This window comes from Fusarium odoratissimum (assembly GCF_000260195.1).
Source record: "Fusarium odoratissimum NRRL 54006 unplaced genomic scaffold supercont1.47, whole genome shotgun sequence".
Taxonomy (NCBI): Eukaryota; Fungi; Ascomycota; class Sordariomycetes; order Hypocreales; family Nectriaceae; genus Fusarium; species Fusarium odoratissimum.
The window spans coordinates 216,263-239,046 of NW_022158727.1; the positions used below are offsets into that span (position 1 = coordinate 216,263).

Below are 22,784 nucleotides of genomic sequence, written 5' to 3' on the forward strand. Positions count from 1 at the left end.
CTGCTGCCCCTAGAACAAGCTTTCCACTAAGCAATATAAGCTTTTCGCTCCTAATAATGATAAATACCTATACCTATTAGTGACCCGTTATAGTAGGTAGAATTATATAGCCCTTACTCCCTTGTCTACTAAACTATCCAGTATTACTAAAACCTAACCTTATATTACTTTCTATAGCCCCCTGATTTATTAACTATACTTCCAAATCTATACCTAGAATTATTTTAGGCTTATTATTAATTGCCTAAGGTTAAAGAGAAAGAGAAAGAAAGCAGTGGTAGGAAGATTATAATAGAGGATGACCTAGAGCTTACTTGGGAATGCCGCTAAGGATGCACCCCTGTAGTTGAGCTGAAGACGGACCGCTAGCGGATCTATTGGCGAGGCTATTGGCATGGCTTGCAATTGTCCTCTACCCCACCACCCTGAAATGAATAAAGTTTAGATGACCGTGGGCCACTAAGAACGGGTGTGAACCTGAACGGACATATTTTTAGATTCCCCCGCATAACAGCTTTACTTGGCCACGAATTTAGATACCCTCTTCTCGACCATAAACATTTGCCTATTAGAGGCAATACAACCTATGGACTTCCCGGAAGCGCTAGGAGGGTCTGGCTAAACAATGGAAAGCTTTAACGCCAAGTTGTCTTTCTTAGCACGTTAGGTTTAAAGCACTAAACTTGCCAACCTTCGTCAATCTCTTCCCCTCGACACTAAGATCTCACTCCCATATTAAGGCTGGCAACGATCAAGGATCTCAAGCCCCGGTACCAGGTTCAGTCAGGCACAAAGACCAACATTTCTCAGACCGCGATGTCGATGACTTGATACTTTTACTAAGTGGCTTCTCCATTGTGGCAAGGCGGCTCAACGTGGTATCACCGGAAAATGTAACGGCTAGTCTCGATTTAGTGCAAGCCATGGTTATTCCCGTGATGGTCAGTGCTAGTGGGACGAGAGGCTCTCGACCGTTTGATTGCCGTTCTCGTCTTAGGCGCTGCAAGAGCTTCTCACCAAACATTACCCAACTTGGGTCTACACAGAGGAGAGCCCGCGATCTACAATGCCCGGAGCTTTTCAATGATCTCACAAAAGTATGGGGCAAACGAGAGTTTTTGCAGGTCCAAATAGCCTCGTTTGGACAGCTAGAGTTGACTAAATACTATGTACGACCATCTTCTGTCACATCGGCCAAGCCCATCATCCCAATCCATCATTCAAAAGGAGTGTGAGAAACGAAAGTAGTTGCAGCTAACAAGCGTAGGTACAAGACTCTGGTAGTATGTACAAGACACTCTCTTACTCCTTGATGGACTTGTAGCCGCCGCGCTTGCCACCCTTTCCGCCCTTGTAGATGTTGATGTTGATGGTTACGGGCGCATTGAAGTCAATTTCACCAATGCACATTTAGAACAAGACAATTGTGAATATAACGCACAAGAGTTGGGTATATGGTACTTACGCCGCTGTTGTTGTTGCAGCAAATGACCTTTGCATTGCAAATCTCTGAGTTGGAGCAGGTTTGAACTGCAGGTTGTTAGGTCAGTAGCAAGGTCAAGGGAGGAACAGGGAATCTTACCGCTGTCAGCGCTGGTAGTGCATCGTAGCGAGATAGTCCGAACTCAGAACCGCTCGCTGAGATGGGTGTTATAAAAGATTATAGAAATATAATGCTGGCCGTCTTACATCGCCTAGTATATTAAGCGTTATATATCCTATTAATAGCAAGTTATATAGCATGCTATAGAACCCTAGACTTCAAGAGATAGTAGTTAATAATGTTAGGCAGATTCACTGTAGATTGAATAAAAGCTCGAGAAACTTTTTTTATTTCTCATCATTTTCCCATAGAACTAAACATATCCCCTGATAAAGCATAAAAGGAGCGTGGGTGGTTGGGATAAGGTTAGCCTGGCTAGAGCTATCCCCTTACTCGAACCGAAGAAAGAAATAATCCAACTGTCATCCATACCCCTCGTCAATTTGATAACCCCTCCATTCCATTGGAAATACCCTGAATGCCGGAGACTGTTAATAATACGCCGCCCACTCTAGTTACAGAGGGCTGCCATTATTCATGTCGGGTTCCAGAGAAGGAGTTTAGTCAAAGATAACCTTCTGGTTGCCGAAGGCAGAGCACTTCTGCGACTGGTGATTGTTGTTCTACATTCAGTTAGCGTAGTTCTTCTAAGATCACTTGCTCTTCACATACTCCTTGGGCATTTTGGGCGCAGCAAACAATGGTGCTCTGGACGTTGCAGCTGTTGATGTTCTTGTTGCACTGGTAGTGGCTGAAAAGGCCTCCGTCAGAGTACTCAGGGGAACAGCAGTAAGCAGAACCGCCAGTGCAGGTGACGGTCTGCGTGTTGGTGTTGCGGTCACCACGGTCACCACCACGGTCACCACGGTCACCACCACGGCCACCACCAGGAGCAGCAAGAGCACCGGTGGCGGCGACGAGAAGAGCGACGATGGAGAATTGCATTTTGGTGGTTAAAAAGTGTTGAGATCTCAAAAAGAGAGTATTGAAGAGAAGAGTAGATTGAAGTCTGTTTGGCTGAGTTGTGAAGATGAGTGAGTGATGAGGATAGATGGTTAAAGGGGGAAGAAGGCCCCCTTTATATATCCTTTCCTGCCCTATTAGTTCTCATGAGTCTTTGTCATTTTTTCTTAACAACCTAACCACAATCTCGCCTCTAGACGCTTTATTCGGCATCTCAGATGGAAATTGAAGCTATTGAACTCTTTTGAGGCCCTTACGCCATCATGAACACGTACATGATGCTGCCAAAGAGTGAATTGGTGTCACTGAACTCAATAAGCGTCCCACCACTCGTCGAATAACTAGAAAAAATGACTTGAGGCTGACTTGAGGCTGACTTGAGGCTGAATCTAGGCGTGGTCTAGGTGGGTCCAGGCCGGTAGACTTTGAGGCCGGAAGGATGGGCTGTTGTCACGTCTGAGGTGAGAAGCGGGCCCGGTGGTCCTGTTTACCCTCCTAGTGAACACGTTTGTCAAGGTATTAAACTTCGATACAACAGAAACTATCCCGAGCTCGTCCAGTCTATATTTAGGCCTACCGACAGGCCGACCGACAGGCCGAAGAACTTACGGTTATCTGTTACATCTTGGCTCACCGTAGGTTCCTACAAGCAGCTGTAAGCACCAATATAATTGTTATAATAGCAATTATAGCCCAGTCTTATGACCTGTAGCATGATGTTTAGGTGCGACTGTTATATCATAATTTCTATAAGCGGGCGGAGGTTGATAATTTGAATCCCTTTAGCATAGCTGCTCACAAGCCTGCCTTTGGCATGCGCATAAGCGCAACTGTGAGGCATGCGTTTGAGGGGTGGTAGCTGCAATCGCAGGTACGGGGCTTGGTTACCCTTCTTCCGCAGCAAAGCCACACCGGAGGGGGAGCATCGTGTCACGGCTTGGTTCGCCGTAGGTTTCTATCTCCTGAGAGCCCATAATGCTGCAATTCGTACCAGTCCACCTTTTCTCTGCTATTGCTCGTGTTTGTTCTCAATTAGCTGCAACCCCTCCCGGTACTGCGTCGTAGCCATATGTGGTCTCCGGAGATAGTCCAATCTTTTGCCCTGTGGCGTGATGGCTGGGTGCCACCATGTTATCTGAGCGTCAAATTCAAGCGCAAGGCAGCGAACAGACTTAGCACGGGCGATGTTCCGACTGACCAAGATCTGAGGGTCATTACCATATTGTTAAGTCACCACGCATGTGCATCTTAGCTGAACATGAAGAATAAGGTTGATCGCCCATTCACGGGCAACTTCCGGAAATTAAGGGACGTTGATTGGAGAAGAGATATAAAGTTATAAATAGTAGAAATATTAAGTGCGTAGCTATTTACATTCTGTTGGGAATGAGGAGTGGTCATAGCTAGCCACATAATTAATTAAACTTATGTCATATATAGTCATATGTGACGGTAGGTAAATGCTCAATGTTTCAAGGGGCTGATTTACCTTTTGGGCCGTTGTTGTTAGTCTGCCATCGAGTACCGAATTCGAGGCTAAGGAAAGAGTTCTGCACAAATACCGGCCTCCATCTCGTTTATCCTGTCCACCTTTCAACATCTCGATCACTCTAGATCTCGCCGTCCGCTCGTTACAGAAGCACTTTGTCTCGTTCTTTTACCCTCCATTCATCCTCCACTGCCTCTCTTCACTCCCTTGCGCTAGCACTAAACATCAATCATGCACGCTTCCACTATCCTCTACGGGCTCGTTTTCCTGCAGGGCGCCATGGCGTCTCCGGTTGGTAACGTAGCTGCTGCTGACGTTGAACCTCGGGCCACCGAGCCTGAAGGCCTTGAAACTCGAGATATCGAGCGTAGGGCCCCGGCTCTTGGGGACATGCCCTTCCCAGCCTTCCCATCCCTCAAAAAAAGTAAGTCGGGAATGAAAAGATTTGGGTGTTCAATCTAACAGGAGATCTCGCCTGAAGAAGGCCAGAGCGGTGGCAGCAAAGATTGCTCGTCGAATGACCAGACAGCGGTCTGCTCTTCGGGAAGCGCATACTGCTGTAGCCCTGATGGAAACGGTGGTAGGTAATCCGAATCCCCATTTTACCACTCGAGGAGTCTTAAATATCCTACAGGTACCAAGTGTGCTATCTCGGACTCTTGCAACACCGATTCAAAGATCATTTGCTGCAACAATAACAGCGGGGTAAGTGGCAGCCTCCCATCCCCAATTCAAGACTTACAAATTACCTAGTATCAAATGTGCATTGGTGAGATCGACTTTAACATGCCCGTCACCATCAATATCAACATCTACAAGGGCGGGAAGGGCAAGAATGGCGGGAAGTAGAAGCCTTGTTCGTGTTGTCTGGAAGGCGATGCCTCAATATAAAACCGGGTCTGTCGGTGTAACTGACAGGGCTAGGCTGCCCGCTACCTTCGTTTCTCACATTCTTTTATCTTATTGAAGACGCTGGAGGGTGGAGTCGTTCCTTTCGAATTGTTGTAGTTTATGCAGTAAATGAATACCACCCTCTTCTACCTTGTTTATAAAGCACACTGCCACGATCATGCACGACCACGTTATCGGATCTGTAGGCGATGACGGAGGCCAACGGATCTCGGCTTGAATCAAGCTAGCGGAACCCGTCTTCCAAACCTCTAAAGCTGAAATGTGAGACTCACCTCGAATTGCGGCGTTGCTGGCGACTTGAACGAGAGGTCGGAAGCCCGGCGAGTCACAACTCAACTGCCCCCTTGTAACTGTGCCAGTAGCCCCGGCAGACCGGGTAGGGATTCGTGGGGCTGGTGTGCCGTTGCTGTGTCTCGGGAAGCTCCATCCGCGCCGTTCCTTCTCGTGTTCTCAGCTGCCGAGTGCCCAATCGGATTGTGGGTTCTGAGATCTACCAAGAATTGATTGGAGAGTTTCCTGCCACTGGGCGGCTCCATAGTATTGGGAGGAAACCAAGCACTAGGCAGGACCAAATTCTCCGGATAGAGTCCCCAGACCGATGTATGGCTACCTCCAGCACATAGATTATTGAACTTCATGGCGGCTCCCCGTTAACCCTTTGCCTAGGCTGTATCCACAAGTGGCCTATGTCCAGGAACGGGTGGCCAGCTCAACACCTTGGTAGCAGCCCATATCATACTCCAAGGGGTAACCTGTCCAAGGTCTAAACAGGCTTCCCACGAGTCGCAGAGACGGATTTCATAATAGACTTGTTATATGGGAGAATTGGAGTGGTCAGAGATGGCAAGCTCAAGTTGGAACAGCGACAGTACCCAGGCATGGTGGCGAATATTTGATAGGTCCAAAGTCGACCGCAGAAACGGGGCCTAGCGGCCCTTATTGATTGTTTATTTTCCGTCGGCATTAATGGTGGGCCGGGCCTTCACACCCCTATATCGGACCATCGGCATCGACCCTCGGACCGCTGATTCGAGAGCTGAGCAGTTACATTTGGGGCGGCCGCTAGGGTCTGAGGGCCTACACGCACCTGAGATAGTGGTTATGGGGATTGTCAATGCGTAGATGGATCAGCGCGCTAGTCTCAGATTGATCGTCACGTCTAGACTCTAATAAATATGTATTAGTGACGTTTACTATGCAATCAAGCTGTAATTATTTCCAAAAGGAGCAGAACTCTGTAAAGAATAAGCTATTCCTAAATGTCTAGTTCATTTGAGAAAAGAGCCGAGAAGTGTCGTTGTGGGGGATCTAAAAGTATCTTGAGTGTAGGTTCAACAACGACGTTGACGGTAGTGGAAAGGAACACCCGCTTTTAGTACGCCCAACGGTGATCATTTCGGGTATGATCAGGGCCCAAATTGAAAAAACGGCCAGTAATTCCTCGCCACAGATTTGGTGGCGGGGGTTGATGCGACAAGGTTTATGCTACTGCAAGCCATGCCAATAGCTCTTTGATAGAGTCAATAGTTTTGTAGCTGACAGTTCCAGAGCCAATGACATTCGAAATATATATGGGATAGTGGAAATTGATGATGAAGAGAGGGCCAGTGAATTTGATTTCGTCATCGTCTGATCATCAGTTTTTGTGTCTCTTGTTGGATATCAATGCGAAGTTACGGTGGCGAAGAAGATATTTCCGAGGAAGGGGAGTTAAAATGTCGCGTAGGCTTGGGCGTTTGCATTTGTTATTGTAACACCAACCTCGTACAACGAAATGGGCTTACAAGGTGAGTGCCATATTGTCGGATGATCGAGCCAGTAACCCGTTTGTCGTACCGTACGTAGTGAGACGTGGCGATGATCCGATGGTAGCGAATATCCATTGACGACCCTGAATGCATTGCACCACCATGCATACCCAATATTTGCTCGTAACGCCTCGTCGGGACCGTTTCGGCTGGAGACTAAACACCAAGGCTCAACACTCGAAGACCTTGGATCAAATAGAAAACATCAAGACGATACTAGCAATGAGTTAAGCGAGGGGGAGAAATAATTCTCAGCTAGACTTCAGAGCTTCAACTCAAGGTCCAAAACTTTGTGATCATGCCCCTGTAACTTGAACCACCGACATCCGGTGCTGCTTTACCCCGCAACATGGCTTCGATATCTCGCTTGAGTGAGACCATACTTTTACTAATTATAACTGTGGTACCATCGCATCTTGCATATGGTGAAAGCCTAGACGATGAGGAGGTCGGTCGACTAACCCCGGAAATGCATGTGTCCAGAGCTGAAATGTACACCGAGAGCCCTCGGGCCCACGGCAGTGAAATAATCCCTGTAACTGAAGTCCTAAAGCCTCATTTTGTGAGTTAACCACCGCTTGAATACGGAGGTCTGGATGAGGCCATATCCAGTTTACGTTGATTGAGGCCCAGAATAGAGAGTATACCCTCGGCCTGAGCTCTTGAGAGAGACAGGGCCGGAGCTTCCCGGCCGGGAGTCGGCCCATCCGCCTAACACCTCCCATTCGGAAAAATATGGATACCTATTATGGCCTGCACATGTCAATTGTTTCCCCTCTTCAGCTTTCAGGTGAGGCTGGTCTAAAATCTCACTATGATCGGATAGTTGAGGCGAATGTGCTTTGAAAAGTCTACTACGCGCGATGGTACCCAATGTGACAGGACTAAAGCGAAGATCTCGTTTAATTTATATAAAGGGTGTGATTCAGTAAACGGGGTGGTTTGATGCATGTGATTGTCACTGTCAGTAAGAGCATCGGAGAATGTCGGTTGAATGTTGGCTTGTGAAATGTGGTGCAGGCTTTGAGCTTCACCATGATGTAGAGGAGATCTGGAACAAGGTCAGTAAGAAGACAAGAGCCATGGCTCACAACTGTGGATGGATAATGCAAATTCAACAATGGTGCTGGTGCAGATATCGAAACGTTCTGGGCGTAGTATGTATCTACTTGTACAGCTTTGGGGGGGGGGGGGGGGAGGTCTTAATCTTGAGTCATATCTTATCTCTGTCGGCTACCCTAGATACGACCAACGAGTCCTTATCGCAGAGCCGCGTTATGTCCTTTTCAACAATTAAACAACATGCCGTGAGAGATGGTATTGCATTTTCGGTTTCCTATGTGTAAGCATTTATTTAAACTTATAAAATCATTACTTTTTAATTGCCACCTTGTTATTTTATATAATGTTAGGTAAAATCCTGGTAGTATTAACAGCACTGAAGTAGCTTGCTGAAGTAATTACATTTCAGATAAAAATGTAATCTGATTTATTTTTCGAGTTAACTTAATCTAAAAGGCACAAGTCCAGACGGACTTGTATATAATGCCCTTCTCTCAAATTAATTTAGCTTAACAACCGTATATTCTGTCCAGACATTGCCCTTAGTGGCCCTACTATATGGACAAACCTTCATAGCCTTGTCAACAATAGACTCCAACTGCTCCTGCTCCAGCCCCCTAACCATAATCTTCATATCCACACGAAGCTGCATATCAAGCTCCTTCATGTCACCGACAAGATGCACCGTCGACTCAACAATACTGTCCTCGGGCGCAGTGGGCATGGTGATGCCGTCCTTGGCGGCCACGGCGTTCATGGCGGACTGGAAGCAGGCGCCGTAGCCAGCGGCGAACAGCTCCTCCGGGTTAGTCTTGCCTGCGTCGCCGGGGCCGCCGAGGGCCTTGGACATGGTGAGGTCGACGTTGAGGGACTCTGCTTCGACGTGGCCCTTGCGGGCGCCGACGACTTTGGCGTGGGCGGAGTAGAGGATGGGCAGATCTTTGTTCTGCTGAGGCGTTGATGAGATGCTTTCGAAGCGGCGGGCCATGATTGGGGATCTGAGGAGGGTTGATGGGTTGGGGCGCAGGGCTGCGCGGCGGAGGGATTGGGAGATGCGAAGAGACATGACGATGGATTTGGATGGTTTCAGTTATTTGTGAGTTGTTTGAATTATGAAAAGTTCATTGTGTGGTGTTGACTCTGGTTTTATGACGTTAAAAGTCATGAGCATTTGAGTCCAGTCAACCACGTCACCATGAGCCCTTGAGTCGTGTCTCCGTAGCAACTGGCTACGTCATTGATCTGGGCCGTAGTAATGTAAGTCAATAAGCCATTATGAATTTATGAAATGAAAACTATATAACTACAATACTATAACGATGCTTGAAAAGATAAAAAGAAGCAAGGATAGAGACAAGATATGCCCCTGTCAGACAAGGTCAGCACATGTGAGAAGGCTGCTACAGTATATCTCAACACGATTGGCAGCCAGATCTAGTCGCATTTGATTGGTCATCCAACTCAGAATTGTGGACTACGTATCCAAACGCGCCTCCACCAAGGAAAGGCTCGCGACAAAAAATGATACGTTATCTTGATCAAGTCCGAAAGCCGAGTTGTTGACTAAATCGGTTCTACCCAGTTACAGAGTCGGAGTTACAAGACAATCGCCTTTTCTTCTAGAACAATCAGAGAATTATTAGATTTAATGCGTCTGTTGGTGGTCGTCGCGTCGCGGAGGCGTCGATTGCAAACTCAGCCACAAAAAAGAACAATGTCTAGTGCCGTGACCTCAAGAGGAACAATATCTAGCGTCGCGACGTGAAGCAAACAAATGCTGACTTCACATGAAAATTGAAGAATTAATTGACGTATAACAGACCTGTAACCCAGTACCGTAGTGGCCTGCGTAAAGTTCATTGAGTCATTCAGTTCAATAATTCCATGCGATGGCAAGCAATTTCAATATGAGTGCCAAACTGCCTTTTCAGCTTTCAACAGGCGCGATGTTCAAGCACCCTCAATTCCCGAGTCTTATTGCTGCTGGAGTCGTGGCCTTCACCTTCATCCTCCTGGTCGCTCTGAAATTCCGGAGCTCGAGCGCAACACCTAAGGTCAAGATTCTGCTTCAAGATGAGATCAACAGTGCGAGGCAGCGCGCATTGGAGTATTGTTTCAATCCTCGGGCGGTCATGGCAAAAGGATACGCAAAGGTATGAGAACAACTGTCGCAGATAAGGCCAAATACTAACAACTTAGTTTAAAAATGAGGTCTTTGGTCTTGATACCCAGGATGGTAAGACGCGCAACTGATACCTACCAACTTAGTTGACATGAGAAATGAAAAGGAGTAAAGCTCGTCATTCCGCCAAGCTTCCTCGATGAACTAAAAAGTCATCCCGCCCTCAGTTTCAAAGTCTCAATTGACAATGTCCGCCTCCACCTTGCCCAGCACTCTTCCGATATTGACTGACTCTTCCAGGACATGCAAATCGAGTATACGCATTTCGGCGGTCCAGCGGAATATGTAATTCACGCTATCAAGGCTAATTTGACCGGGTCGCTTTGTGAGTATCGTCTCTGCTCGCAGCTTCGTATCCAGGCTTGGGCTAATGACGCCAGCCGCCTTCACACCACTGCTGCATCGAATGGTCCAAAAGAATATGCCAGATATTCTGGGAAGATACAAAGGTCGGTCTCCATCATAAAATCACATTGAATCTTACTGACTAGCGCCAAGACTGGACTCCAGTCAAAGTACACGACAGAGTCCTCCGCCTCATCGCCACCAACAACGCCCGCGTCTTTCAAGGCACAGCCGCCAGCCTTGACGAGGAATGGCTCGAAGCGTCCACCGGCTACGTCCTAGCCTGCTTCGACTGCATCCGCGCTCTTAAACAGTGGCACCCATGGCTCCGGCCCCTCGTCTACAGATTTATCCCCGAACGCGCAGCCATCAAAGACCAGTGGACCAAGGGCCGCAAACGAGTCATGACTTCTATGCGTGAGAGGCAAGAAAAGGGGGGTAACCTGGAGGACCCACCTACTATGCTGGATCATTTGAGTAATGGGAGGAATGAACATATTGCCGATGATGTTGAGCTGCAGTTGCTGCATCAGATGACCTTGATTGCTGTTGGGACTGTTACGACATTTTCGTCGACGACGCAGGCTATTTATGATCTTGTGGCGCATCCGGAGTATATACCTATTCTTCGGGAGGAGGTTGAGTCTGTGCCTAGGGATCCGAATGGTAACTTCTCCAAAGACTCAACGGTGGCTATGGATAAGCTTGACAGCTTTCTCAAAGAGAGCCAACGCTTCAACTCACCTGATCTCAGTATGTCCAATCTCAAGAACTACAAGCTTCGCGAGTCGCTAACAGGCCATAGCAACCTTCCAACGCGCAGCTATCGCAGACATGAAACTCCCAGACGGCACATTCGTCCCCAAAGGCACCAAACTAGAAATCAACACTTGCTCAATTCACAAGGACCACAAGCTGTACGAGAATCCTGAGCAGTTCGATGGTCTTCGCTTTCATAAATGGCGAAAAGCTCCTGGTAAGGACAAAAGGTACATGTACTCCAGCAGTGGAACAGATGATCTGTCTTGGGGCTTTGGGCGACACGCGTGCCCGGGGAGATATCTGAGTGCTATCAATATCAAGCTCATCATGGCGGAGCTGTTGATGAATTATGATATCAAGCTGCCCGATGGAGTCAGTCGACCTAAGAATATTGAGTTTGAAGTGCTGGTAAGTCTGAACGCTTATGCTAATGCCTAGATCTTATGCTGACTTTTGATAGTGCTCCCCGGAACCGGACTTTGAGATCCTTCTTAAGGACAGGGATCATTAGATGACACGGAGTATGTCTAGTCTGTATTGTGGAAACAAACGAGAGCCAGAGGAATTCGATAGATTAGATCCGTAATGGCCTCAGTAATTACATTGGTTGTTCAAATTATGGTGGCTCAGATAACAATGCCAAGTTCAGGCACTAGGGCCATTAGACGTTGAGCCGTACTGATGCCTGGTGACAATGCCAAGCCGTAACAAACAGCGTCGTGCGGGTGATCGCCCAGCAGCTCGGAAAATTCCACTTCTTTGATACGGAGTCAGCCTTCGCATCTTCCATGCATGGGCTTGGTCAAACACCCAAACCCCTTAGGAAAAGGCAGCTTGGGCATAAATGAAGCGGTATAAATTTGTTTATACAGCGATTCTTTTTATAGGCACTATCAGAAGCCCTAATCAATATCGTCCAGTAATATTGGCATTTTTATCTATCTCTGTCGGCTAATCTCTTTGCTTCTCAGCCTTTCTATCATGTTGTTTGTTCACATGCTCAACATCCAGATCCTTTCCAACAGCAAGTAAATCCCTTCTGATGATGGCGCGAATATGGAAAGCCGCACAGATAAACCATACGATAACCAGTACAATCGTCAAAGCAGATCCAAAAATCTTGATTCCCCTCGATGAAAGAGTGTTTCCAACATTGATAGTCGCAAGAGCGAGACCAACGTTGGGGAAGACAAGTGCCCACCAGGACAGACTAAACTCCATTCTTCGAACGGTTCGGAGGACTGATATCGCGGACAGGGCGGAAAACCAGATCGCCATGAGCCAGATGAAGAGTCCTGCTGCGACTGACATTCCAGACCAGAGTTCGCCGGCGGGAATGCTCGGGGTGCTGAGGAAGTCGTCGGGAAGAGTGGACTTGGCCTGTGTTCCAAGTGCAATGAGGCCACCGCACGTAAAGGCTTTAACAGTTAGCACGAAGATAAGAATAAGTGGTAGGGGTCGAGTTACCTGTTGGTCCAACAGCGATATACATGCCAGGCCTCTTGGAAGCATCCGGCAACTTATGCTGAATCAGCCTCGACAGATAAACAGCATAGATGAACAGCGCAAGCATCCACCCAAGTCCCTGGCCCATCAAACCCGCAACAATAATCTGCACAGCACTCCACTGCGGTTGACTCCCCGCCACCTTCGCCGCCAACATCCCCGTCACCAAAAACGGATACGCAGGCAATATCCACCCGGGCAACGCCTCCGAAATATCAAGCCTCTCCGTCTCAAAGATAATATGATACTGCGTCACCGCCACAACCATCTCACAAGCATAATAAATCCAGAAAACCACCCGCATAGCCGTAGTGAACCACGGTCCCGTCTCTGGACCGCCGTACGATTGCGCGCCCGTTAGGATTAATGCAATAGACACCCAGAAAGCGCCAAAGAAAAATGATTCAGACGGATGGTGCAGACTCGTTGAGAAGGCGCGGGGTTTCATGGTAAAGCGTGCAATGATGAGGGCTGTGAAGGTTAGGAAGAGGATGATGTTGAGGATGAAGAAGATTTTGCCGATGGTTTTTAAGCCGGTGAATGTGTAGGGTTGTTCGTTGAGGAGATTGGCTAAACCGCCTGTTGACATTGTGCAGGGGAACCAACTCCATGTTATCCTGACGACGCGGTCTTTTAGTCGTAGAGGTCGAGGTGCGTTCTTGGGAAAGGCTTTGTCGCGTGCTGAAGACCCAGATTCGAGGTCTACGGGATGGCCATTCATGTTGCGTGCATAGCCGTCCCCTGCACCGTACTGGGGGTTAGTTGGCTGCGGCATTTTGATCGCGAGAGTTTTCGTATAGGGAGTGTACTCGCGCGATCAGATCTCGGACAGTTTCTTTATGTATATTAATCCAAGACATTATCTTCCTTGATTTTTTAATTCTTGGCTTCGTGACGAAAGCCAAGATGTCGTCACTTGGACGGCTAGACCCAGTCTAATTGATCGGAGTTTTGGACTAAAACTCCACTAGAACTCCACTAAAGATTAAATTATTTGGCGAGCCAAGGCTAAGAACCGGCAATCGGCACGATGCGTTACAAATGCCGACGAGTCATGGATTTGCTGTTCTGACTCCTATGCATTTGTTTTCTAACTGATTACTTTATAATAGCCTGATGTTACTGCCTTGATTAAGTTGGAAACCTTCCAAGTCGACGCTCTTTAGTGTATTGGTAGCATATATTCCAGGTACGCATTCTATCAGCGATAACAAAATACGCATAAGTCACTTTCTAATCTTATATCTAAAGAAATACAATTGCCTTTTCCACAAGAACCAGAGACTCAATATCCTCGTCTGTTGCTTCTACCAAAGCCTTATTGTAGTTTGCTTTGAAACCTGACTCCTCCTCAACTCCAGTCTCGTTGCCTGCCTCTGGAATAGTAAAAAGAGCGGGTAATAGGCAGATCTTAACCTCCTGACCCAAAAGTGCAGTGTCTCCAGCTTGGGATTTAACGACGTCCATTTTCCCCGCGTCGAATAGTGTACCGGGCCTGAAGAAGAGATATTTAAGCCGTTTTACAGACAGCATAAGCTCAATCTTGAGTTTCAACGCATGATGCAAAGTACTTCTCATGTCGCTAATAGTCTCCGTCTCTAGTTCGTTATGAGGTGAGCGTTGGGTTATGTCCCGACTTTCCAAGGGCAAAAAGCAGCTTAGATTTTGCAGCATCAAGCTGGAGAGCCTGTTGGACCTTTCTGAAATAATCCCCTTTTTAACATCCTTGTCTGATACGAGTGACTTTATAGAAATAACATCGAGCCGTTGGAGTGCGTTCCGTCCACCTGGTCTTGTTAACTCGGTCTCTAGGCAACAGGCAAGGGTGAGTGTGAAGAGAACGGTATGCTTACTTTGAGTTTCGATATGCTTTCTGTACTGGTCTAGGAGTGGCGAGTCAGCAGCCAGGAAGGCTGGAAATACCTCTTCGAGAACGAGTTCGAAGATGCCTGCCGCCAGCAGAGAGACCAAAATGAATCTCTTCGGGATCTGTTCTGACTCACAGTGGCCGAGAAGAGAGCCTAGATCGTGTCCGCCTATGCGTCTAGCCCAATTGTTTGCCAGGTAAGCAAAGCCCGTTCGCTGTTCAGGGAGGGTGTCGTCCAAACTCAGATGACAAATCATTGAAGACGTGTCTCGGATGTTTGAGTGCATATTTCCATACTCTGCCCGGAGAGAGGTATTGAGAAATCCAAGCCTGTCTGCTTCCAGTTCCCTGTAGTTCTTCGTAAGAAGTTGTTCTCGGTCAAGCTTATTTTTCAAACTAGATATAACCTCTCGAAGCCGAGTTTCCTCCTCATGATTACCCTGGGCTGAGCTAGCAAGGCTAATGCAATGTTCCAAGTCGTCGTTTCTTCTTTTGAGCTCAGATATTCGGTTTTCCAGAGTCACAGAATAGCTCTTTTGTTTGAGGAGATCTGCCTCTGACTGGCTTAACCTAACATCCATGGAGGAGTTAGACCGTTCTTGCGAGATAACAGTCATAGTATCCTCCTGGGAGTCGGGGATAGCAGGGGCGAGCTGAAGTTCAATATCTAAGAGTTCCGGCGAGGCAATTGTGCTTGACGTACCCCAAGGATGTCCATCAGATTCTGTCGACTCGAGGTCCATTCGTTCGATCGGAAACTACCCCGAGAACTACAACTACCACTATAATGATCCAATGGGTATGGAGGTCCCCACCGAGGTGATATATCCCTTGGACCGACACTTTCGCGACCACTTTAATCTTGATAATCCCGAGGAAGATTTGGAGAACGGTGATAGCGTTGAGGTGCCTGTACCTGATGAAGACGGCGATATCTCCATGCTCTCGGACGTGTCAGAGGAATTTCGATGGGGTTACCGAGTACATGAAGTCTGGAATCGTCCATCTACACACTCTAACACTACCAACCAGCCTTTGTCTCGATTTAAGCTCTTGCTTGACAACAGTGAGATGACCGAGTCGGTAAGGCGAGATGTAAGACAGACTATCAATACACTCAAAAGAAAGAATGTAATCCAAGGGCCCCTTCACGTCATCGCTGATTTTCTTACCTACCTTTTGGAGCATACTCGGTCCCAGTTGCGTCGTCAGGGCTTCGATGACAGTTACGAGAAAGAAATGATACTTTGCGTTCCTGCTATCTGGACGCAGAAAGCATGCCGAGACATGCAGGCATGCCTAGCAGTTGCTATGAAACGAGCCAACTTCACAAGGGCCGATTTGCAGAACAAGAGCATTGACAACCTCTTCATCGTGTCGGAGCCGGAGGCAGCGGCTGCACACATGCTTTCCACTTCGGCTGAAATAAAAGTACAAACTTCTCCCTTGACACTTATCACGATACACTTCTAATATCATTCACTAGGCTGGCGATTGCTTTGTTCTGCTAGATGCAGGTATGACTTGACCCCAATTGCTCCTTTCCATCTAACAACATGACTAAGGTGGCGGAACTGTCGATGCGAACACATATCGAGTCAGCAGGGAGGAGCCATTGAGGCTAGAGACCGAGATAGTGGCTCCTGGAGGTATGTTGTACGATAGCAATGGGCGGCATCTGTAGCTAATTGTTGCGTGAAAAGGTGGTCTGCATGGATCTAGTTATCTGAATGAAGGTTTTCGGGACTATCTTGAAGATCTCCTAGCTGAGGAAACGTACCTCAACGATGGCATCGAGACCATTCATGGAATCATTGAGAGAATAACATTTGAAGAATTCGAAAAGAGGATCAAGCGGGGCTTTGACTATAACCAGCAAACGTCGAGGAAGGAGATTTATATAAGAGGGCTTCGTGATAACCCTGCCAAGGGTTTCAGAAATGAATGCATTTACATTCCGAGGTAGGTCCAGTTCAAAAACCCAACGAAGAACTAATTTCTCAACCTGATGGCGATAGACTCAAGATTCGAGACATCTTTTTCAAACATCTACATCCTATAGTTGAGATTGTGAAGAGCCAACTCGACGAAGCAAGGGGCAAAGGATACACCGTTGGGGTAAGTTACTTTTGGTCAAACAGGCCGTTCACTCTGACATAAGATATTGCAGAAAGTTGTTCTCATTGGAGGATTTGGAACCTCAATCTCACTCAGCCAGATGTTACAAGAGTTCTTGGAGGAATACAGTCGGGAACATAGTTGCCGCGTCACGTTGATGGAACCTCAGCAAGGGTTTGTTTTCTAAACGCAAGTTCTTTAACGCCACTTACTAATCTCTGATGTACAGAACTTCTATCATCAATGCGGTAGCATCAGGAGCTGTCCTCAGAGCTCTGAACAAGGCGAACGGGCCGGAGAGAATAGCTCGTTCAAGTTATGGCATATTGCGAACTGAGCCTTTCGGACAGTACCATGAGCACGCAGGTCTGAAGCCGTCTTATGACCGTCATGATGGGATGCCATACATTAAGCAAACGATCGATTGGGTTTTGAAGCTAGTAAGTATTTATCTAGAGAATGTTCATACGCTAGAGAACTGACTTAAACACAGGGAGAAAGAGTTCCATCAGTATGGCAGTGTGAGCCCTTCACCTGCAGTCATACATTCGACGTCTGGCCTGTCCGTCCCTTTATCTGCAAAGAGATACTCTACGTGTCAGACCGTGCGACAAGATCGCACTATAGGAGAACTCATCCCAATAACCAAGGTCAGCTTGAGGATCCGGATGGAAGACATATCTAACTGTATCTTCAAAGGTGCCGAGTATGTTGGCGAGATTGAGGTAGACTTCTCTTCTCTTCGAGATCAGTTAGCCCCAATTGAGCCTGTTGTTAATAGGAATCAACAAAAGATTGGGAAAAGACATTATAGGATCGACTTTACGATGGCCATTAAGGTTGTGGATCGCGACTTGGAATGTAAGTTCTGACAGATGAGAATCTGTTTCCCTGGCATTTTGAGCATATATGTTCTCAGCTGACACGTTGTAGGTTTTGCGATCCACGACCAGAAGGTAGTTAAAAAATGTCGCATAAATATCGCATCTGGTTTCAGACCTGGAGTTAAATAGGCATAGGTAGTTAGGAACATGTTTCCACGGAGGCTGATGGATTTTAAGGAATGGCGAGTGATCGGCGTCGAGTACCGGTTTCTTGTGCGATGACGGATAAGGGAACAAGATCAGGATAACAGAATACCTCCCCGCTTAGAGAACCATTTTTTCATAAGCGGGTAAGTCTACAAAGCAACATTGACGTCCGAAATGCAATTGTCTTAGTGTATAGTAGATGGAGTCCTGGAACGAGCCGAGGTTTTAGAAGATCAGAGAGGACCCCAGGACGTAGCTCAAGGATCTACGTCTTGTCAATGGAGCCTGACCTGCCTGCGGGCGTGGCAGTTTCAAATGACTATAAAGATGCAGGTAGCTAGGTAGAGTGGTTATTATTGCGGAGATATCTTTAGATATAAAGATCTAAGGCTCTGCTTTTGCTTCGAATGGAGATGCATACAAACAGAAAGGTTTGCCAGAAAATATAATTGGATTATTAACATCGCTTCCCTTACAAACAGTGGTTGACCTAAGCTCCATTATTTATAGCCAATGACGGCATATAAATACTCTACATACGGGAATCTCATTATCATTACCGCAGCGGCGCAGTTCAACTCCGAATCCCAGCTCGAAGAAATCCCCGGATTACATAAACGCTTCGCTCGCTGTATATCCATTTCTATCATTGCGTCATCAATCAAATCTTCATTTATTTTCATGGTCGTCAGAAAGGTCTCCAGGTCTGCAAAAATCAGTTATCTGTCTTGCACCATCGCTTTCTCACTAAATGGCGTACCTCCGTGGAACCCGAAAATCAGGAATACCCATGAGCACTATCCGATCTCAATAACGCTATCCCCGTCGCCATCATGAGCGCAAAAACCACACAAACAGCGACGATGATTATCACCGCATATTTCGTCCAGTCGTCCCCCTCGAGATGTCGCATGTCTTTGGTCCATTCTGGCATGTCAATCGATCCACCCTGGACCAACCACGCGATGGCGAAAATGGCGATGACGATGACGGTGAAGATGAGTTGTCTGGCGTTACGAACAGCCTCTAAGAACGGCTGAATTCTGGATTTTGTCTTCGCCATGGCTGTTATACTAGGTTTGTTGGAAGTGGGAAAAAAGACGTTAAGGCTAGATGAAAGGTGGAAAAGTGGCATCATTGACAGGCTGGATTAGAGTGAGGCGTCTCCCCGCATATTATAGGTACTTTATTAGATCACAAGACATTCAGCTGATGGACTGCTATTCGCGCATTGGATTGTTTATGGCGAATCATGTTGGGTTTCGGATGCCTCGGAGCATTGTTCAGCCACCTCTTAACGTATGTTTGACCCCACCTCCTCACTCAGAAACAAGGCAGTCATTCAATCTTGCTGACATGGATTCGGGTGCCTGAACAAAGACGTTAGCCTTGTCAGATATCTTATTCCCCGAGAGTCCGTTAGTGCGTCGCACGCGATCTGCATGTCAATCAGATCGGCATATCCTCGCGTATCAGTCTCTGGCCCCAAGACTCATCTTGTATTCACCAAGCGAGATGTGAGCTGGATGCTTTCGCCTCTCTGCATCAGCATATGTTCAATTTCACTCTTAATTAGCTTGTAGTTCTCCGCCGAATTCCTGCAACACCTCGTCGGCATTTCATCCTGCAAGGGAAGGATGACTCAAAGCTGGGACCGCCAATTGCAGCACTGGTCTTGGCATCAGCTAGTCTAGGTAGATGTAATGTCAGATCTGTGAAGTGATTGACCTTCTTCACTTAATTCCAACAAAAGTTCATCATCAAGATTGTCCACTCCATTCAGAAACGGTGACCTATAGAGTGACCCCGAGAGCCCTGAGCCAAGGTTCTGCATCGCCACTAGAGTCCAAAATGGCCTCGACAGCGGTTATCCCAACAAGTTACGGACGAGGAGCAAATTCATGGAGCATGATTTGCAACGAAATATGCCCTCAAACACTTGATTACTATCTCCGACATTTTCATGCTATCTTGCTGTTAATTTGAGCGCTCTGCACTGACAAACAGGTCCAGTTTCTCATTCAAGGACCTTGTTCTTCGGCTTGGCCAATCGGAGACATTTTATCACTTTAAAGCACTTCGATTTCATTCAGCTTCTTGACAAGACGTTGAATTAAGCGATTGATCATTTTACTCCGGAGTTAATGACGCTAGAAGTCCCTGATCATTTATAAACTAAGCGAGAGCTACCTAGACCAGGTTAATCAGAGGCTTGACTAGTCGAAGCTAGCCAGAACAAGATTGTTTCTCCAGAACGGTCTCGATCCTTGATTAACATGCAAGCCATGCACTTCATGAGTTGAGGTGATTGGGTACCAGTGAGGAGCGCCATGGCGAGATCAGATCCGCTTAGAATGCCCTAGCCGTATGTATTACTAAAAGACCCTGCATGAACAGATGGGCTGCTTCATCCTTCTTCGGAATTCAACTCTCCTCTCAGACCTTTCGCCTTATGTGGAGCTTGCGCAACCAGCCATGGTCGAGCTACGATGAAATGAAGACTAGGGATGCTGTTGTTCGTTTATGGACCCATCACATCGCAGCCCGCTTGACCAAAATGAAACGACTAAAAACAACACATCCACAATTAGCCTGGTGTACCCCGCGTTCTAGACTGGCTTCCCCATAAACCGCGGGACAACGGTACCAAGATGCCTCGGCATGTTGACCGCTAGCTCAAAGTGCTACAAGTATAAAGTGGCAGCCAAGGAAGTAGCTGATCAAGACGATCTCGACAAAGATCCCAAACCCTTTCGCAACTTGGACGCCATTGCACAGCAAAGATGACAGAGATACATGGCACCTGTGACCCCAAGTTCGAGGGGGTTCGCGCCCTTCTTGAGAAGTACATCGAGTCAGGCGAAGAAATTGGTGCTTCAATTACCATTGACATTGACGGTCAGGAAGTGGTGGATATCTGGGGCGGGTACGCAGACGAGAAGCGAACCAAGCCTTGGGAAGAGAACACTATTGTCAATGTTTTCTCCTGCACAAAGACAATCACCAGTCTTGCAGTTCTGATCCTGGTCGACAGAGGACTGATTGATGTCAATCAACGCGTCTCACACTACTGGCCCGAATTTGAGCAAAACGGCAAACAAGATGTCCTGGTCAGGCATTTGCTGAGTCATACGTCTGGTGTCTCAGGCTGGGAAGAACCGCTGTCGACTGAGGACATGTATGATGTTGAGAAGACGACTGCGATGTTGGCGCGGCAAGCTCCATGGTGGACGCCTGGCACGGCTTCTGGGTATCACGCTTTGTGCTCGGGGCATCTGCTTGGAGAACTCATCAAGCGCGTTTCTGGGAAATCGCTGCGAGAGTTTGTAGATACTGAGATTGCAGGTGTTTTGGATGCAGACTTTCAGATTGGCGCGGCGGAGCAAACCTGGGATCGCATTTCGCCAATCATTCCTCCGGACTTTACAGGAATCACACCAGAGTTTGAAGAAGGATCTGTCCAGGCCAAAACACTTCTCAACCCGCCCCTTGACCCCAAATCTGTGAACACCGGGCCTTGGAGACAAGCTGAACTAGGCGCTGTGAACGGCCATGCCAACTCCCGGTCACTGGCCCGTATACTCTCCGCAATCACCTTAGGAGGCTCAACCCGAGGCAAGAAGCTTCTGTCAGAGGAGACAATCAAGTTGATCTTTCAAGAGCAGTTTGCTGGAAAGGACTTGGTCCTTGGACTGCCATTCAAACTTGGCATTGGATATGGACTCACGCCTTCTCCGGCCCTTCCCTGGATCCCGGAGGGTAATGTCTGTTTCTGGGGCGGGTGGGGAGGCTCGACTATTATTATGGATCTTGACAAGCGCATGACGATTGCGTATGCCATGAATAAGATGGGTGGTGGACTTGTTAGTAGTGATCGAGCTGAGGCTTATGGAAGGGCCATTTATGAGGCTTTTGAGAAGTAATTTATATGATTTATGTTCCAATATCAGTAAAACATGTACTGAGCAGTAGATTCGAAAAGAGCCTGTCTTCACGTGGCCTTCCCCTCTTGGACGAATTCTTATTGTATTCTGTTTCATCTGCGTCTATATCGAACCCCAATCGCCATCCGACCTAGTATTCGAGGCGCATTCCGACCAAGGCTAGTCCTACAATCTTCTGAACTGTCGATACATATTTGTAACTAAATTTAGCGCTTTTATCGTTGCTGTACCAGGGTTTCTATCAATAACATCATGCCACGTCAACAGGACATCTTGAAGCCTGGAGGGCTACTGATTACGGCTGCCTAGCTTCATTTTCCCAGTAAGAAGTTCAGGACTACCTTTGAGAGTAAGGGGCTTAGTGGGAGATGTTGAGAAGAAAGCTTGACGTTGTGAAATGTCTGCAACTGTTGATTCTGATAATGCGTAGTTTAGGTGTTCTCCTGATGGACAATTGCTGTTAGATCAAAGTAGAATGCAGTGGGGGGTACCAACTGATATCGACCACGAAATCAATATTGATATCTCAAACGACGGTAAGACGTGATGGTAGCCCCCATTGGTAGGTTTAGTTGATGGATTCTTCCAACTGCCATATCAAGAAGACGGCATAGTAAAAAAGAACATGTATAATACCACCGCAACCTTTTCTTACATAAGATTATTTGAGAGAGAAATAGCCTTGCAGGCGTTGGTGACAGTGACACGATATTGCAAATAGCGGCAGATATGGAGTTAAATAGAAATATTTATTGTCCGAAGCCGAAGCCAAAACGCGAGACCCGTAAATTGATCAGCACGGAATTTGGACAAACTGCGCTGAGATATGATTGGCCGATCAACTGCTGAAGTCACATACGCCCCACAGCAAGCAACTTTTATCGAGACTAAGATCTGACTTGATGACGAGCAGTGCCGCGAGCCTGCATTAGTTAGGATTGACTTACAAATCAGTAAGGTATTGGAAAATTGACAGTAGAAACAGTAAGTCGAAGTTGTATATAAGTACTGGCTGAAGCCTTCCTGATAGTAATGCCATCTCATCGCAATTCTCACAAGCTTCCATTATTCAGCCGAAGGCTGACTCTACATTAATTCATAAGTTTTCCCGAATAATGAGGGTTTGGTTCAGCCGAAGGCTGACTCTACATTAATTCATAAGTTTTCCCGAATAATGAGGGTTTGGTGCAGACAGGGATAAATAAGTTTCTCGGAATCTGATTGGTCCAGATTTTGTATGGCCAGCCGCGAA

At 47.1% G+C, this 22,784-nt stretch overlaps 10 protein-coding genes across 10 annotated transcripts; 5 read left to right on the forward strand and 5 right to left on the reverse strand.

Moving 5' to 3' along the window:
• Positions 1 to 1,815: 1,815 nt before the first annotated feature.
• Positions 1,816 to 2,575, reverse strand: FOIG_15139 (uncharacterized protein). Its single transcript, XM_031216465.1, has 2 exons — positions 2,216 to 2,575; positions 1,816 to 2,166 (listed from the first exon to the last, which is right to left on the reverse strand). The coding sequence occupies exons 1-2, from the start codon at positions 2,486 to 2,488 to the stop codon at positions 2,104 to 2,106; spliced, it is 336 nt and encodes a 111-aa protein (XP_031053909.1). The 5' UTR covers positions 2,489 to 2,575; the 3' UTR covers positions 1,816 to 2,103.
• Positions 2,576 to 3,984: 1,409 nt separating this feature from the next.
• FOIG_15140 (uncharacterized protein) lies at positions 3,985 to 4,892 on the forward strand. The gene is made up of 4 exons (XM_031216466.1): positions 3,985 to 4,419; positions 4,477 to 4,575; positions 4,630 to 4,700; positions 4,749 to 4,892. The coding sequence occupies exons 1-4, from the start codon at positions 4,227 to 4,229 to the stop codon at positions 4,842 to 4,844; spliced, it is 459 nt and encodes a 152-aa protein (XP_031053910.1). The 5' UTR covers positions 3,985 to 4,226; the 3' UTR covers positions 4,845 to 4,892.
• Positions 4,893 to 8,151: 3,259 nt separating this feature from the next.
• On the reverse strand, positions 8,152 to 8,972 carry FOIG_15141 (uncharacterized protein). The gene has a single exon (XM_031216467.1). The coding sequence runs from the start codon at positions 8,841 to 8,843 to the stop codon at positions 8,277 to 8,279; it is 567 nt and encodes a 188-aa protein (XP_031053911.1). The 5' UTR covers positions 8,844 to 8,972; the 3' UTR covers positions 8,152 to 8,276.
• A 751-nt stretch (positions 8,973 to 9,723) lies between these two features.
• Positions 9,724 to 10,030, forward strand: FOIG_15142 (uncharacterized protein; the record flags this gene model as incomplete). The annotated part of the gene is made up of 2 exons (XM_031216468.1): positions 9,724 to 9,930; positions 9,977 to 10,030. 2 exons carry the CDS (start codon positions 9,724 to 9,726, stop codon positions 10,028 to 10,030), a joined length of 261 nt encoding a protein of 86 aa, XP_031053912.1.
• A 172-nt stretch (positions 10,031 to 10,202) lies between these two features.
• On the forward strand, positions 10,203 to 11,577 carry FOIG_15143 (uncharacterized protein; the record flags this gene model as incomplete). The annotated part of the gene is made up of 4 exons (XM_031216469.1): positions 10,203 to 10,408; positions 10,486 to 11,057; positions 11,110 to 11,474; positions 11,527 to 11,577. The coding sequence occupies 4 exons, from the start codon at positions 10,203 to 10,205 to the stop codon at positions 11,575 to 11,577; spliced, it is 1,194 nt and encodes a 397-aa protein (XP_031053913.1).
• A 403-nt stretch (positions 11,578 to 11,980) lies between these two features.
• On the reverse strand, positions 11,981 to 13,347 carry FOIG_15144 (uncharacterized protein; the record flags this gene model as incomplete). The annotated part of the gene is made up of 2 exons (XM_031216470.1): positions 11,981 to 12,484; positions 12,534 to 13,347. The coding sequence occupies 2 exons, from the start codon at positions 13,345 to 13,347 to the stop codon at positions 12,018 to 12,020; spliced, it is 1,281 nt and encodes a 426-aa protein (XP_031053914.1). The 3' UTR covers positions 11,981 to 12,017.
• Positions 13,348 to 13,817: 470 nt separating this feature from the next.
• On the reverse strand, positions 13,818 to 15,182 carry FOIG_15145 (uncharacterized protein; the record flags this gene model as incomplete). Its single annotated transcript, XM_031216471.1, has 1 exon — positions 13,818 to 15,182. One exon carries the CDS (start codon positions 15,180 to 15,182, stop codon positions 13,818 to 13,820), a length of 1,365 nt encoding a protein of 454 aa, XP_031053915.1.
• On the forward strand, positions 15,134 to 18,054 carry FOIG_15146 (uncharacterized protein). Its single transcript, XM_031216472.1, has 10 exons — positions 15,134 to 15,870; positions 15,926 to 15,956; positions 16,005 to 16,088; positions 16,143 to 16,401; positions 16,458 to 16,557; positions 16,610 to 16,731; positions 16,787 to 16,997; positions 17,051 to 17,207; positions 17,257 to 17,418; positions 17,491 to 18,054. The coding sequence occupies exons 1-10, from the start codon at positions 15,235 to 15,237 to the stop codon at positions 17,568 to 17,570; spliced, it is 1,842 nt and encodes a 613-aa protein (XP_031053916.1). The 5' UTR covers positions 15,134 to 15,234; the 3' UTR covers positions 17,571 to 18,054.
• Positions 17,926 to 18,728, reverse strand: FOIG_15147 (uncharacterized protein; the record flags this gene model as incomplete). The annotated part of the gene is made up of 2 exons (XM_031216473.1): positions 17,926 to 18,294; positions 18,349 to 18,728. A coding segment is annotated over one exon (362 nt), but the record flags the coding sequence as incomplete, so codon positions are not given.
• Positions 18,729 to 20,371: 1,643 nt separating this feature from the next.
• On the forward strand, positions 20,372 to 21,554 carry FOIG_15148 (beta-lactamase; the record flags this gene model as incomplete). Its single annotated transcript, XM_031216474.1, has 1 exon — positions 20,372 to 21,554. The coding sequence occupies one exon, from the start codon at positions 20,372 to 20,374 to the stop codon at positions 21,509 to 21,511; it is 1,140 nt and encodes a 379-aa protein (XP_031053918.1). The 3' UTR covers positions 21,512 to 21,554.
• Between the last annotated feature and the right edge of the window lie 1,230 nt (positions 21,555 to 22,784).

Coding starts and splice junctions, on each gene's coding strand:
- FOIG_15141 (XM_031216467.1), bottom strand. CDS start 8,843: ATGTCTCTTCGCATCTCCCAATCCCTCCGCCGCGCAGCCCTGCGCCCC.
- FOIG_15139 (XM_031216465.1), bottom strand. CDS start 2,488: ATGCAATTCTCCATCGTCGCTCTTCTCGTCGCCGCCACCGGTGCTCTT. Junction 2,167..2,215: donor GCGCCCAAAATGCCCAAGGA/GTATGTGAAGAG, acceptor AACTGAATGTAG/AACAACAATCACCAGTCGCA.
- FOIG_15140 (XM_031216466.1), top strand. CDS start 4,227: ATGCACGCTTCCACTATCCTCTACGGGCTCGTTTTCCTGCAGGGCGCC. Junction 4,420..4,476: donor CTTCCCATCCCTCAAAAAAA/GTAAGTCGGGAA, acceptor TCTCGCCTGAAG/AAGGCCAGAGCGGTGGCAGC. Junction 4,576..4,629: donor TAGCCCTGATGGAAACGGTG/GTAGGTAATCCG, acceptor AATATCCTACAG/GTACCAAGTGTGCTATCTCG.
- FOIG_15146 (XM_031216472.1), top strand. CDS start 15,235: ATGGGTATGGAGGTCCCCACCGAGGTGATATATCCCTTGGACCGACAC. Junction 16,089..16,142: donor CGAGATAGTGGCTCCTGGAG/GTATGTTGTACG, acceptor TTGCGTGAAAAG/GTGGTCTGCATGGATCTAGT. Junction 16,558..16,609: donor GCAAAGGATACACCGTTGGG/GTAAGTTACTTT, acceptor AAGATATTGCAG/AAAGTTGTTCTCATTGGAGG.